The sequence below is a fragment of the Sturnus vulgaris genome, chromosome 1 (assembly GCF_052056855.1).
Source record: "Sturnus vulgaris isolate bStuVul1 chromosome 1, bStuVul1.hap1, whole genome shotgun sequence".
Lineage (NCBI taxonomy): Eukaryota > Metazoa > Chordata > Aves > Passeriformes > Sturnidae > Sturnus > Sturnus vulgaris.
Window position 1 is genome coordinate 46,930,667 of NC_142243.1, and position 16,931 is coordinate 46,947,597.

Genomic DNA, 16,931 nt, shown 5'->3' on the forward strand with positions numbered 1-16,931 from the left:
TTGCAACTTAATTAGCACGAATCACATTTATCAGACTCTCAATGCCCTCAGGCCCAAAGTTGAGGCGCCAAAATCTGTCTTGCTTGGAAAGACAGGTATTTGCTAAGAAAAGGTAAGAGCCCCTTCCTTGAGATGGAGAGTGCAACCCCCTCCCTTCCAATTATTACAATTTTGGAATCAGGGGCTTTTAGGCAAAAGATATGGGAGGTAGGAATAACAGTTCTTTACTAATATATCTACCAAGGCAAACAAAAGAAACAACAACAGCTATAAAAATAGACAACAAAACAGAACAATATAGCTCAGTTCCAGTCCTTTTTGGCCACAGATTCCCTCTCCCTGCGCTCAGTTCCCGGTGCTTTGGGGGCAGGGCAGGTCACGCTCAGCTGAAGGAGCTGGGTAATGGCGGCGGCGGCCCAGGGGTGAGGGGATGGAGGAGCGACTCCCCCTCACGGTGTCGGTCGTGGTGCTCGGCAGAGTGTCCGGAGGCAGTCGGATGAAGCGGGAAGGCAGCAGTGCGATGTCTGACAGCAGGGAACGTGGCTCCCAGCACTGGGATTATGGGAAGGGTGGTAGGTAGCAGCACTGGCTGTCTTCCCCCAACTTCACAACTGAGCGAGAGCCCAGGCCCCTGCCCCACCTCTCCTTTTTTCCGGTGTTCCCCCTCTCCCTACTCCCCTGTGAGAGAAACTATTATTCTAGCTATCTGAGCTAAGGTGTAGCCACAAATACTTAGCATAACAATGGGAAAAATTCTACAGAAAGAAAAGGAAAAAATTCAGCTCTCAACACCATTCATCACGTATGTTTTATAAGGTCACATTGTACTATTATGGCATGCAATTATGCCACCAGAGACTGCTTTGCTAAGAATTCAACTGTCATTATATGAAGGGATGTTTGCTGATAATTTACACAATATTGGAAAGATTTTTTGTTTTCACATCTGTAGAATGTTGTTCTGAGTCTTTATGAGTCAAATACCAGTGGCCTGTTTTTTGGCTCAAGTCCATAATTTAAGATGATGAGCTCATTAGAGAGGTTAAGATTGGAGGCAGCCTGGGCTGTGGCGACCCTGGCCTAGTTGAGTTTGTGATCTCAAGGAGCAGGGTCTTGGCAAGAACATAGTCAGGACCCTGAGCTTTGGAAGACTAAACTTCCGGATGTCTAAGGAGTTGGTGAGTGAGATGCCCTGAAAAACTGTCCTTAGGGACAAAGTAGCTGACCAGAGCTGTCGCTTTTCTTAGAGCACAAAGCTCTCCATCCCAATGTGTGAGAAATCAAGGAAGGTAGGGCAGACATCGACATGGATGAGCAAGGGTCTAGTACTCAAAATGAGAAGTAAGAAAGAAATGTGCAGCTAGTGGAAACAGAAGACAGGTGACCTATGGAGAGCACATTGTTCAGATGTGTAGGGATGGGATCAAGAAAGTCAAAGCACTGATGGAATGGGACTTGGTGAGGGATGTGAAAAAAACCAAAAAGCTATTCTGTAAGTATACAGTGTCAGAAAAGAAATACCAAGGAGGGTGTACTCCCCAGTAAATTACAAAGGAGAACCAGTAACAACAGATAAGAAGCAGACTGATGTACTCAATGAGTTTTTTGCCTCAGACTTCACTGACAGTCAGGTTTTCCCACATCTCATAGTGGGAGTTGGGAGAGCCAAGTCCCTCCTGCTGTAAGCAAAGAGCAGGTTTGGAACTACTTGATGAAACTGAATGGCCACAAGTCTGTGGGACCTGATGACATCCATCCTAGGGTCCTGAGGGAACTGACTGATACTGCAAAGCCGCTCTCCATTGTATTTGAAAAATCATAGCAGTCAGGCAAAGTCCTGGAAACTGGAAAAAGGGCAACGCCTCTCCTATTTATAAGAAGAGGAGAAAGGAAGATCTGGGGAACTACAGACTAGTGAGCCTCTCCTCTGTGCCTGGAAAAATTATGGAGCAGATCATCCTGGAGGCAATGTTGAGGCATGGCTTCACTAAGGGCAATACCCTAGTGAATGCAATCGTATCTGACCAATCTGGTGGCTTTCTGTAATGGAGTTACTGCAAAGGACAGTGAATAGATATCATCTACCTAGGCTTCTCTAAGGTGTTTGACATGGGCCCACATGGCATCCTTAACTCCAAACTGGAGAGATGTGGATTTGTTGGATGGACTATTCAATGGATAAGGAATTGGCTGGATGGATGCAACAGGAGAGTTGTGGTCAATAGCTCTGTGTCCAGGTGGAGGCTGGTGACAAGTGGTGTCTCTTAGGAACTCTATCTTGGGACCAGTGCTCTTCAATGTCTTCTCCAATGATGTAGACAATGTGATTGAGAGCACCCTGAGCAAATTTGCAGATGATACCAAGCTGTGTGGTGAGACTGACACACCTGAAGTATGGGATGTCATCCAGTGGCACCTGGACAAGCTTGAGAAGTGGGCCCATGGGAACCTGACAGTGTTCAACTAGTCTAAGTTGCAAGGTGCTGCACTTGGGTCTGGGAAATCCCAGACATGAATACAGAAGGGGAATTAATGAATTAATTAAGAGCAGTCCTACAGGAAAGAACTTGGGTGTTCTCATGGATGCAAAGCTGGATGTGAGGCAGCAGTTTGTGCTCACAGCCTGGAAGGCCAAGCATGTCCTGGTCTGCATCAAAAGCAGTGTGGCCATCAGGGTGAGGGAAGTGATTGTCTCCCTTGTGAGACCCCACCTGTAGTGCTGCTTGTAGTTCTGGAGTCCTCAGCACAGGAGAGACCTGGATCTGTTAGAGCTGGTCCAGAGAAGGTCCACAAAATCATTCAGAGGGATGGAACATCTCTGAAGACAGGCTGAGACAGCTGGGACTTTTCAGCTTGGAGAAAAGGCTTTAGGGAGACCTTGTTGTGGCCTTACGGAATTTAAGAGGGGCTTACAGATAGCGATAGGATAAATGAGAATAGTTTTATACTAGAAGAGAGGTGTCCCATCCCTGGAATTTTTCAAGGCTAGGTTGGATGGGTCCCTGAGCAACCTGACCTAGTGGGTCCTTGCAATGAATAGTGACATCATCAATTAGACCAGGTAGCTCTGAGATCTGTCCAGTCTGATCCTGAATATTTCCAGGGATGGTGCATCCACCACCTTAGTGCACAACCTGTTTCAGTGTTTTACCTCTCTCCTTGTTAAAAAGTTCTTCCTTATGCCCAATCTAAATCACCTCTTTTTTTGTTAAAACCTTTAGCCCTTCTCCTATAAAAACATACTCTTCTAAAAGTTTGTCCCCATAAATAATTTAAGATGTTGTACTTGGCTGGTAAACCCTAAGCGATGGAATATTTTTTTTTGCTGATTGACAGTTGCTGATGATTGAAAGCTTCTGATAAATAAGTTGCATGCTTTCCAGTGTTAAAGGATAGGAATGGAGTAAAGAAAGTGAACTGCACATAGTGTTTTAGTTGAGAATTCCTTTTCTTATTCTTCTTTATCATGCAGTGTTCCTCCAGTTCAGTTTCTAAGGCATAAATCTGATATTAATCTAGAAATAGTCAAGTCTTATTAAGCAATATTCCATATATGGTTTAGTCTTAATAAAGTGAAAACCATGTTAACTGAAAAACAGTGAGAAGGGGTTTTTTTTGGTAGCTAGGTAGCGATTGGATTTTGAGCCAGTATTGTTAAATTTTGTGATAGATATAATTTGTTCATAATTTTATGTCCCATGTTTTGTTTTTTATAGTTACACCAAAATCATGTAGGCCTAGTTATTTTAATTAAGATAGTGATGAATTGGATCTGTTCTATCTGTACAGAATTTTGGTTAATCAATTTACTATTGTTGACATTAGTTTTATGAAATAGTTGTAGTAAACTATATTCATATAAAAATGTTAAAACTCCTTATAGGTGCATAATCACACAGAGATTACTTAAGATAATTATCAGCTGCTTGAGAATCTCATTAATTTACATATTGGCCACAGATAAAGATTTGAAGGGAATGGGCATTAAGCAAAACTTATTTTTGACTCAGTGCAAATAAATTCATATTACTTCATAATTAATTTTTATCGTCTTTTCCTAGCATGATGTTTAGATAATTAATGCTGAAGTTACCTTAATTTTGTCCCTACAATTTACGGAATAAACTCTGACTTGTGCCTTGACTTTGTCACATCCATATTGAAGGTATTTAGGCATGGTATGTTCTCTTGCCTGTAGAGAAATCTGAGAAAGAAGACAGTAGTTTGGAAAACGACTCAACAACTCTTACTCCTACCTTACCATTTTCTGTTGGATAGGTTAGGGCTTAGCCACTTTATACTGTTAGCTTAAGTCCTTGAGAAACAGTCAATGTACTTCTTGTGCCTGACTGTTCTTAAAAAGAGACATTTACTGATGTGGAGCCTGCTTATGAAAAATGATGGTATTATACTTTGTATAGTGGAAGAAAAGTGCCCTTATTACTTCTTTGAAAAAGTTTGCAGATCAGGCCACAATTTCATTCTTTGCCTTGTTTGCCTTGAGTCAGATGTGACTTATGTTTGAGGAAAGTATATGCAATAAATTTTTGCTGAAGTAGTGTGAAGAGTAGAGAAGGGCTTTAAAGTAAAAACAAAGCCACTGTTACTTGAAACTTAGGCAGCTTTACAGATTATCACATAAATTTCCTGTGGTCAGTTATGCATTAGACTGAATGCTGGCAGGATAGTAGCTCATACATGAAGAAACAGCGGTGTGTAACGAGTGAATACTGAAGTTCTCTGCTTTGATGACTGGTGAATGAAGTGCGGGTTTCCTGAGCTGCTTTCTGAAGTGCTTAGGAAGTGTGTGAATGATCACATGCTTTAGTAGGAGGATGTGCTTTCCCAGGTGAGGATTGAGTTCTGTGGCTGGTTTTCAGGGTGTAAGTAATATAGTAAGGTGGGTGTATAAACACTCTGAATACTTCCACTTTTCTTTTTCATTAAATTGTTTTTTTTCAATTTTAAAGATTTTTTCATCTTCTTAAGGACTAAAGAAATAGCATATTGGTAGTTTACCAGTGGGGGACACAATCTATTGGGTTGCTCTTGAATAGAATACCAATTTTATTTAGTGACAGACAGAAATCATAGTTTAATAACTTTGCTTTCTTAGTTACTGAATTATTTTTGAATGGTGTTTACTTACAGATAATGGTTTTGCACTGCAAAAGCACTGTTACTGCTTTGTGTGATTCCACATACTTGCATTATCTAATAGTAAGTAATCTGTGTATTAACCACAGTTTTCTGTAACTCTTCAAATGAGTTGATAAATGATTTAGTATTGGATCCCCCTAATAAGCACAGACTTTGAAATTTACATTTTAATCTGAAACCTTAAAGCCTTAAGCCAGCTTCAGTCAGAGTAGTTCAGATTTATTTGCAGTTGTTTCATAGATACTCTACCAATAAAAGCAGATAATAAAGCAATAGCAAAGGGAAGGAAAAAAGAACATACAGCTTTCACATGAAAATGTTACAAGCAGAAAAGTGTGAAATACCTTGAACCTATATTTTTCTCAGCAAATGGCCTTGAATTCATTTTACTTCTATTATAGCACTGGCCTAGAGGCAAAGTATGTTTGAATGTTACAACAAAGAGGGTGCTATGTGGAGGAATTTTTAAAATAATGAAATACAACATATGCATAAATCATGCAACCTTGTAACAGGAAACCTTGTGAGGAGGGTAGACTGTGTTTAACTTTTCTCCAATTCTGCAAGAATAAATTTTATTAGGTGTTAGTCAGAAAAAAATTATCAGCTGAATTTTATGGTGTAAGGTTAAATGATTCTTACGACTATGTTTAAATACTGGAGCCATATAAAATCAGATTTTGATTTATAGGCTAGTTCTGTTAAGGAGCAGAATACTTAACTGTTGCCTTCCTGTTAAATTGCTTCTGCATAAGGACAGATTTTGGAAAGTTTTGGGCTTTGAAATTTTTTCATGGAATAGATCTGCTGATGACTACTAAATGGTTTCTCACTCAACTTTGGAAAACTGTTAGTGTTTTGGTGTTTTTCTTTTTCTATTAATAATTGAGTTTTCTCTAAATTGAACAAGTGAATGGAAAAATAATCAAGGAAAATGTTCTCTGAATCTCCTACTATCCGTTTCCTTTTACCTTCTTCAGCTCTTCTTAACAGTAATGATTGTAGCCTAATCATTGCAGCCTACCTGAAATAAAAGTTCGCATTGCCTTCAGTATGCCAGAACTTTGCCTCAATTATGAATTCCTAGATAAATCTCTTAATCAGCAATTTGTTTTAAAAAAGAGCTATAATTTAGATGAAGTAAAATGAATTGCAGAAGTACATAACTTTGGGAGCAGTTACATATGTAAGCGAAAAACTTGTTTTTCAAAACTGGTAAATTCTGTATGACACTCTTTCTAATTTCTCTTGTTGAAGTATGGTACCCAAAAGTGTGCAGTCACTGTGCACTGGTAGTATAAAATGTTTTGTATCTTACATGTGGGGTTACGGCTTCTGCAGTACTCCTGCCAAGAGTCAGTGAGTGCCAAGGCAGAACAATAATTACCTCATATGTTTTTAATTTCACATGTATATTAATAATGACCCAATCTGTCTTTTGTCTTTTTGATGACATATTGTTGACTCATTTTAATTCATTGTCCTACTCTAATCTCCAGACTCTTCTTCTTAGTGCTATTGCCTGCCATTCTCTGGTTTCCTGTGAGTCAATTGTCTGAGATCACATCAGATGTTTTATTTCAGTTTAGAGATGCTGTCTCTAAAGTTTAGAAATGTAGTATATGTTATTACCCTATCTGATAAATAGTTTGGCATGATGAATTTTCTGTTGTTTCAAACCTATGTCCAGTTTTATTATTTACATATATACTTTCTTATTTAAATATTCCAGCATTTCATGTGAATGTATTTATCTTTAAGATGTGTTTGCTGCCTTATAGTTTTTCCTCCAAAAGAATGCAGTTTTAGTTTCCAGTTATTTAGTCTATTTTGTCTTCTCAAAGGGTCTTTCAGAAATGTGTGTATGTAGCTCTTGTTTATTTTTCCAGTGGTCATCAGTGATTACTCCATTACAAAAAAAGTCTCCAAACTATAGGAATTTATATGGAGAGTCATCAAACCCTTGTTAGTTGCTTTTCCTGGAGGGTTGAAATGTATCTTGTATAGTAAAGCTATAATGCTTTACATTAATTTTATTTTGGGTTTAGTGCAAATTATTCCTATCAAAAATCACTTTACTACATCACTGTGGTGGCTTAATCACTAAGTACCATGCAGCTGCTCACTCACTTTCTCCCACTTCATCCTCGTGGAATTGGGAAGAGAATCAGAAAAAGGTAAAACCTGTGGGTTGAGACAAAAACAGTTCAAAATCTGAAATAAAATATGTTAATAATGATAATAATAATAACAAGAAGAGAGAAATAAAACCCAAGAAAAACAAATCATGTACAGTACAGTTGCTCACCACCCACTGACTGATCAGCTCCCATCAGCGATCAGCCCCTTTGAGCCAATTCTTTATTTGACTGATCTCAGTGTTTCCAACAGTCTTAAAATACAGGATAACAAATTGTTCCTTCTTGTTAAACCTGTAATGTCTTTTCTGAGATTGCCAAGAAAAAAACTAATAGGAAGGTGATTTTTTTGATAGAGATGTAATTCACTGACTCATTTGACCACAAAGTAAGAGTTAAGCTTTTCTATATGTTGGTTGCTAGCCTAGGATATATGTAGACAAATGACTTGAATGTGAAAAGTGGCTATGTTTCTTTGCTGGTTTTTTAGCAAATTAAGTCAAGCTGTTTGTTTCTAATTTTTTAGAGTATATTTGAAACTTCTTGAAGATATATATTGGACTTTCATCTAATACTCTGTACAGTAAACCCTCACTTTTGTGTTGTAAGCGTCTTACCATCTGACTTTGTTATAAATATTCTCAATGAGTTCTTTGGATGTGACTAGTTTTTCTGGAGATCATTCTTCAGCACATATCTTTAACAGTTCTTTAGCTCAAAACTTAGTAAATAGTCACACAGAAGGGGCAAAGTTGGAAGGTACCTCTGGAGGTCATCTAGTCCACAAACCCTGCTTGTCCCTAGAGCATGTTACTTGGGGTTATTTCCAAATGGCTTTTGAATATTTCCAGAGAGGGAGACTCCACAGTCCCTCTGGGCAGACTGGTCCAGTGCTCAGCCGCAGCCTCACAGTATAGAAGCTTTTCCTAATGTTCAGGTGGAATGTCTTGTGTACATCAGTTTCCACCCATTGCCTCTCATCCACCTGGCACCACTGGGAAGAGTCTTGGTCCATCCTCTTGACACTCTCCCTTCAGATACTTATTTATATACATTGATAAGGGTTCCTCTCAGTCATCTTCCTGAAGCTAAAAAGGCTCAGCTCCCTCAGCCTGTCCTCACAGGAGAGATGACCTCATCCCTTAATCATCCTTGTTGCTCTCTCCTGGACCTGCTACAGAAGCTCCATGTCTCTCTTGTACAGAGGAGCCCAGAAATGGACAGAGCACTCCAGATATGGCTGCACCAGGGCTGAGTAGAGGGGCAGGAAGGCCATGCTCTTCCTAATGCATCCCAGGATAACACTGGCATTTTTGTGCACGAAGGCACACTGCTGGCTCATGGACATCTTGCAAAACAGCAAGGTCCTTCTCCACAGAACTGCTTGGATCAGCTGTCTTGGGCCCCTTGTCCCTCTAGGACGTGTTCCCCTGGGATTCTTCAAGAAGGTCCCTGAAGAGGCCAAAGTAAGCTCTCCTGAAGTCCAGGGTTGTGTCCCTACTCGCTGACCTACTTCTTCCTCACAGAATACTAATGATCTCATGGTCCCTGTAGCCAAAGCTGCCCCCAACCTTCACATCTCTAACCATACATTTTGTGTTTATTAGTAAAGGTCCAGCAGCACACCTTTCCCAGTTGGCTCCTTCACCACCAGTGCCAGAAAATTATTGTCAGTGCTTTCCAAGAACCTCCTGGGTTGTTCATGCCTCACTGTGTGGTTCCTCCAGCAGATGTCCAGGTGGTTGAAGTCCTCCATGAGAACCACGGCCTGTGACTATGAGGCTACTGCCAGCCGTCTGTAGAAAACCTCCTCTGCTTCCTTCTCCCCCTCAGGGAGCCTGTAACAATCACCCACAACAGTGTCACCCTAAATAGTTTGCTCTTTAATCCTAACCCATAAACTTTTGGCTCACTCATCCTCCCTGAGACAGAGCTTCATATATCAAAGTGCTTTGGGAAGTGCTTAGCAGCCATGATACTTCTTAGTCTAAGGAGGCTGTAAAAGGAGAATTAGGAGAAAAGGTAGGGAATTTCACTGGGTTTTAACAGCAGGATTATGTAGTTCTGTTTCATTGTAAGTTTTCAGGTATTTTTAAAATGGAATTTAAAAGTTGATAGATTTATTTTATGATGGTGACAAGATCTTACAGATAACTTTTGAAAGTACATAAAATATTGAAAAATAGGGCATGTATTCAACTTAACTCAGTGGAAGGCCTGCTGTTGATTTATGATTCACTAAAAACATCCATGTGCTTGAACTATTCCGTCAAATGTTATTGATTTTGAAAGGCAACTGATGACACTACTTGTTTGTGGGAGATTTGCCAGTTCAGTAAGATGTTCTGTAATATTTATATAATGTATGATAGGTGTATAACTTCAGATGAGAGCCAAAGAATTCACAAACTGGAATTTCTCCTACTTGCTTTAGAAAAAGTGTATGCCAGTGTTGTAATGCCTGTATGAATGCAAGGCTTCTAAAAATTTCTGCAGCTACTAGGGCCTGAAAAGTAGCTACTAAACAAGTTATGGCAAAAATTAGAATTTAAGGAGAGGAATTTTACCATCTCTTCATGAATTGTCATTATTCAGGCTACATCCACGCATACAGCCATTTTCAAGAAGTCTTCTATTTATACTATCTATAATTAATCTTCTGCATTAAAAAAGAGAACAACTTTGAGTGACACTGCTTTCACAGCTGCCTGAACATTTTTATTGACAGTATTTATTGCACTAGGTGGAAACATCCACTTTTAATTGTAGAAAAAATTATTTGCTTAATATAGAGGTTGTAGTGAGCAATTTTTTGTACTATAATCTGTTTGGGGGAAAAGACCTGTCATGTGTGCACAGTGCCAAGTACTATGTTTCTTTCAGTAGGAATTTTAGTATGTTGGATGTTGCAGCTATGATACTTTGGGACCTTTATACTGCATGCTGGTCTATCCTACTCCTTTGAACCATACTAGTGGTTTTCCTAAGGGTCCTTCCACCACCTCAGGTTGATACAAGATTTAAAGGCATCATTGCCAAGTAACATAATTTAACTATGTTATTTTTTGTGGTAAGACTTGAATCAAGAACAAAGGAGTATATCACATGTCTCTAAGGGATTAATTGTGTGAGTGAGGGCTGCTTGACCTTTGGAGATATTTCAATAGTTCAAAATCCGCTTTCCATCTGAAATCCTCCTTACGTTTTATGGCAGGCAGAAATCTACATTGATTTCTATAACGGATGAGAGAAGCAAGGACACTTTTTTTTCTTGTGGCAGCTTTGACTCCATGCTTTACTATAACTTGATCAGGGAGGCTCCTTACAGAGAGTGCTGTTACAGAGAGAGCATCTCTTGTGTTGGTACTTATGAATATGTTTTACTGCAATACTTTAATATGCAGAATGGTTTAGGTAATAATTAAAGCTAATACCAGTAGAATAAGGACTTAGTGTTTTCCTTAAACACTTTGTTTTGTTTCTCTTAAAATTCTCTTCATATCCACTACCCTATTTTTATTTCCTTCCCACTGGAGTGATTTTTCAATTCCATCGGAAAAGCACCCAGTCAGTGTTAGCTGGAACGTGTGTACACTTTGTGCATCATTTTGAGATCATTATAAATCTTCTTGCCTTGTGTTCACAGTATTGGCAGTCAGATCCTCTGGCCTAGGATGAATGGCCACAGCTGAAGCCCTGAACTTTGATCCTTTTTGTAGTTATGCAAGGAGCAGCCACCAGACCACCAAGCTAGTAAATTCAGAGTTCTTTCTTTTCATGTGCTTCCTCCACTAGGTTAGGGAGGTAATGTAAAACTTGCCTTTTACTAGGCATACATTGTTTGAAGAACTGCTTAAGTAATTTTCAAATGGTTTTTCCATTTGTCAGACCTGATTCCTGAAGTTCTTTTCTCACAGTTGCCCCAGATCTGCTTTGCTAAAAGAGCTACACTCAGCAGCAAGTAGAATAGCAAATAAGTTTGAACTGGAGAAGCCTCTGTTCCTTATGCCATGAGAAATTTCAGGGATAAATTGCAATGAGGAGGGAAAAGGAAAACATACTTGCTTGTTTCAAGTCAGGACAGGAACTTGTCTTCCTGTGTGAGGGAATATAATTTATATGCATCACTTCACTGGTCACTTTTTTATCATATTAGGAAAGCATTTGCCATGTATCATTAAAGGGCTCTTAGGCTCCTGAGGGTGTTGTAAATGCCAGTTTATCTTTTAATTTTATTTCATTAATACCTCCTTCCACAAGAGGCTTTTGTTGTGAGGCATTTGATTACCATTGAAGGCAGTTAAAGTTTTCTCTGCTGACGTCTTCCTAAGCTCTGTAATTTTATGAAGTTTTTCTGATTTCCAGTTTATCCTACTGCAGTTTTCATTGCCTGATTTCATGTGGTGCTCAGGCCCTGGTGATTACATAATGTACATGTTATGAAAATGATTTAGTGCCAGATGAGAAGCTCAGAGTACAGGAAATCATTAACATGCAAAAAAACTTGAGCTCCAAAGTAACTTTAATTAGAAGCTTGTTTCAAAGAACTATCACCTGCCTCTCATTTTGTCTTTGCATTAGCTTAAAAAATACATTGTGGCTTAAAAGTGTGATGTAAATATATCATATTCTGAATATATTTTTCATAACAAAACTACAAAACAACAGTAGCTAGACTTGTACTTAAAAGTAGCACTTTCTGGCTAAGGGACATTCTTCTTGAGATACAGGCTGCTGAAACTATGTAGAGTACACTAAGTGATTCCATCTGATATGCAGAAAATATTGTGGTTTATATTTTCATTTTATAAATGTGTCACTGGCAAGGCCAAGCTTTTTTGAAATGGGCATTTCTGATTGAGTGTTTGGAGGACTGCATTTCTCAATGTGAAACAAAAACTCCATTCACTAGACACACATTAGAAACAAATGGATGAAGGAAATAAGCTGACCTATAAAAAGCTGGGAAATAAGAGTTCATACACAATTTAGTTTTCTTTAATTATGCTTTACGTGTAATAATTTGGATAACTGGAGTTTGATCCACTAATACAAGCTAGTTAAAATCCAAAATTGAAAATTAGCAAGTAGGAATAACGCAAATATGATGAACAAAGTGGTGGGTATATTAAGAAGTGCTACTATTCTTATAAAAGCCAAAAGAGTGATTGCTGATTCAGTCTCGTGCCTGTGTTTCTTTATACAGTACAGTTCAGTACTGCAGTGTGCTTGGAAATCATTGGAGTGCTCTAAAGAACTTGTCATATTATGTCATGTCATATTCAGTTGTGTCACAACTGTTAAAACAAGAGAGATTTTAACAATGATATTAGCATGTGATTGGGGATTATGCATGCTAAAGATGAATGCTTCCACGTTTGGCAGGACATATAGCTTCAAAGATATTGCAGGAAATGCTGTAGTTTTTCTCTTCATCACTTTCATGATGTTATGGAATTGGTAAGAATAAGATTGGTATTTATAATATAGAGAAGAACAGAAGCTATTACTATTTGTTATTTAAGTAGTAACCTTAATGTTTGTGATGACTTTTAATTTTTCTGTTGTTTGAATTGTCATATGTCTACTAGATTATCACTTTGTATCAATTGTACCTACTATAGTTTTCATCAGAAGAATAGAAATTAACAATGTACCTGTATCTTTTAGACAAGCTTAAACCCTAAAGATTGTGGTCAGCAGTTGTCTAAGAGACAGTTTTCTCACTAGCATCAGTATAACCAGGAGTACCTGAAATTTAATTCTATTACAAAATAAATAAGACTTCTGTAGTAGTGAAAGCATTCATTTGCAAATAAATGTCCGTTACTTATGATCTTATATCAAGCAATGTTTAGAACTTTTCAAAATGAAATAGCAACATGGTAAAAATCTAAACATAAGTGACATTGCTGTTATTGTTTTCTGTGACTTAAACTATTTTATTCATAGTTTTAATTTTTCGTTCTTGTTTTTGTTTTTGTTTTTTTTTCTCATGACTTTGTATCTTTCTGTGGAAGAAAACACAAAAAGCAGGAAGCCTTAAAAAGCCCCGAAGTACAAATGTGTTCTACTACTGTGCCCTTTAAAAATAAATATCAACCTGCTATCTGTAATTGATTTGTTTTCAGGTTTCAGGTGCCAGGAGGTTTCCCTGAAGTTAGACATTGAAAGTTAAAGTTGAGGAAATACAGCTGTCAGGCAGCTGCAGATTTCCTCTGTAGCACACTATTGTTGGTAGGATAATTCATAGGAAACTTTGGAAGGGGATTTGAAGATTCTCTATACCCAGACTTACCTCAAGGGTTGCCTTCTTCATAAAAGTGTAAATTAGAAGTGGAACTGAACAGTCAGCTACTGTAAAGTATTGAGAGGGTCTGCAGTGTGCCTGATGCTGAATGTGTAAGCATATATGATTTTGAGGTAACAGAGCATGTGTGACCACAGCATGACTGTGGTCACACAGACACCTGGGTTATGAAGCACTGTTTTCTTGCATGTCAAACAAAAATGCCACAAGTAATTTGTAGTAGCCAAATAACTATACTTTAAAATAACCATACTCAAGACAGTGTGGTGGCAACCAGTTGGCTAGCACCTTTTACTAGATATCAGTGTCTGTTCTAGTTTCTAAGGGAACTTTTACTGGTTAATCATTGTTTTATACAGCTGGCACACTCATACTCTTTCTAGACTACATCAGCAGTGTGATAATAATGTCAGCAACTGTTGGGAAGTGGAAGCTGGGTATCATTAACATTGATAGTATACAGTGCAAAACTTCTCAATTTTCCCTGCTGGTTCCTAATATTTTATGATCAGGAGCATGTGGAATTTCACAGCTTAGAGGAACACAAATCTCCTGTCTTGGAGTAGTTCAGAGATAAAGTACAGAATGACTTATTTGAATGTCTGATTTAGTCTGATCCCACTTTCTGAGCAGGTTTGATTAAAAGTTGCTCAGGATTGTGTTCTGTTATATTTTCTGCATGTCTGTGGGAGAAGAATTTACAACCTTTCTAGAAAATGAGCTGTAGTGTTTGATGACCTTCACAGTAAAAAAACCAAACCAACAACAACAACAAAAAACAACGACAAAAAAACCCCAACAAAAACCCTTCCAACCTATGTTCAGATAGAATTTCATGTGATGCAGTTTGTTACTGTTTAATTTAGACCTGTAAGTGGATGACACAGAGAGGAGTCTGTCTTGCTCTTGTCTTTCCACGAGAACTGAAAGATTCAACTTTGCCTCAACCAAATGAATAACATGAATTGAATTTTCAAATGTTCTTCTTATCACATGGTTGTTATTTGCAACAGGGTTTCTGATACATATTATGAATTATATGCAGAATCTAGGAAAAAATATGGTAGATCTTAATTTTTAGAAAATGGGAAAATCTGAAAACGACATGAAGGAGGAGGGAAGGACCTTGCTGCTTTATCTTCTTTATTTTTTTTTCTGTTTTTTTCCTGTTTTTACCCTAAGCTAAATTTTTGTTGTTTATTTCAATCACAAGGACGAGTAATACATCATATTTTCTGGCTTTTTACACTGCTATTTATTTTTAAGTAGTTAAAGTTTCTGTGAAGAATCACAGAGATGAACAATGTTCTGCACTTTACGTTTGTTGCTTTTCAGATATTGAATATTTCTTTGACTTTTGTTACTTTTATGGAACTGTAAGAATGAAGTTTTAATCTACTTTTGTTTTGCTTCACCTTCTTATGTTAGAAAACTTATTAAAGGATTGAGGGTGGAACTTAGTGAAGTGACAGTTTATTTGGGTCATTCATGCATACAGAATCATTCCAGAGACAAAATAGAGTATTTTAATCGATGTGAATAGACATTTTGAATTACATTTGAATAGACAATAAACATTTGAATATTGCATTTAGTGTTTGCAAGGTAAGAGCTTATCTATGAATTCAGGAGAGATGCATCTATCAGCTTCAGAAAGTGTTATTCTTAATGGTATAGCTCTCTTTGAATGCCTAAAAAATATAGTTCGTAAAAATTGTTAGCCTTGCTTATGAAGTGCAAACTGCATAATCAGCTTTGGATCTCAGAAATCTTCCCAATGAGACTTAGAATTTAGATTGGTGTACTTGAGGCACGACAAGCCATGTCTATGCCGTGTCTTATGGCTGCTGAATAATGCATTAGGCTTGAAGTAATGTACTCAAAGCTGATTTTTTTTATTTGATATTTTTTAGACTTGCTAGTAATAGAGAGTTGGATTTTGTTTGTTTTTTCTTTCGTTGAAGACAGAAAAGATGAATGTAAGACATGGAAGACAATTCCATTGTATTATTTTCACAACAATGCGTATTTGTAGGACTTTCTGTTATGTTCCTTAAGTAGACTTGAAAGAACAGAATTGGTTATTTTAAACCACAGTTGTTATGACTACTTGTAAGGTATGGAAACATTTAGGAACCAGAATCATTTGATGTTTTTGGAATATTGAAGCGTTTCTTTAAACTGAAATTGTAATAGTTATATCCTTAGGAATTTTGTTTTGAAATAAAATATCTTGCTGCTGTTTTCTTTTTTTTTTAATTTTTAAAATGTATTCTGAATGTTATTCCCCCCACAATCTAGTTTATTTATTTTAGAAAGTAACCTTTAATTGAGGTTGGAATATTTAGTGTTTTTCCTCATAGTAAACACTCCCATAAATGAAAATTTACTTTTGTTAGGATTACTTATGAGTACAATTTTAATTTACTCACGGTTTTAGTATTAAAACTACACAAATAACCTTGCTTTGTTTCCTTTGTGTTTCTTTCTGTTGCTTTCCTTAGGTCGAGATTTGATCTGCATACAGTCCATGGATGGGATGCTCATGTTGTTTGAACAAGAAAGTTATGCTTTTGGCCGGTTTTTACCTGGTTTTCTTCTGCCTGGTCCCTTGGCTTACAGCTCTCGCACAGACTCTTTTATTACAGTGTCTTCTTGTCAACAGGTTGAGAGTTACAAGTATGTGTTTATGTTCAGTAATTATAGTATACTTCGGTGGTATCATTTACTAGGTAAACACATTGAATGTAATCTTGTTAAATTTTTAATGCCTTTACTGGCGAATCCAAAAGCAAGTAGTTGCTGAAAGATACTGTATTTTGCTGGGTGATTACTGTCTCAGTAAAGTCACAGAAGAAAGTGTGCTGTGAGTCCTGAGGACTTTATGGTCATATTTTATTTTTATAAAGGTAGTAAGTCTACTAGTTTATCAAGGCTCTGTTGCTCCCAAGTGCCAGGTTTTTTTCTTGCTTCAGTTTAGTCTAATGTGTGCTTTCATCATTGGAACATAGATGAAACTGTTGCAAGCTATTTTAGTTTGTGACCATTTTAAGTTTATGTGTTCCACATTTAGAAAAATAGAATAATATGGGAAGTAAAGACTGCACAAGACATTTCCACTTCCTCCAAGCACAAGGACTATGTATCCTTAGGCTTACCAGACACAAATCTAATAGAGAATGAGAATGTGAAAGATTTTGAACGACAGACAAGGGAGCATTTGTGTTTACTTTGAAGGAGCAGCTTGAATCCATGGGGCTCTCTGAAGCAACCACTATGTTGGAAGTTTTTCAAGTATCCATCTGTTTAGAATCAGGTGGATG

The 16,931-nt window shown here is 37.6% G+C and overlaps 1 protein-coding gene across 9 annotated transcripts in view; it reads left to right on the top strand.

Moving 5' to 3' along the window:
• The window catches only part of BBS9 (Bardet-Biedl syndrome 9), a 312,895-nt gene that overhangs the window by 20,463 nt on the left and 275,501 nt on the right, over window positions 1-16,931 (top strand). For all 9 annotated transcript variants that reach the window (XR_015804090.1, XM_088165881.1, XM_088165909.1 and 6 more), the window contains exon 6: window positions 16,113-16,287. Coding sequence is in view for 8 of the 9 variants with exons in the window: in XM_088165881.1 (XP_088022007.1) it covers window positions 16,113-16,287 (175 nt within the window). In the remaining variant the exon portion in view is untranslated. The remainder of the gene's footprint in view (window positions 1-16,112; window positions 16,288-16,931) is intronic.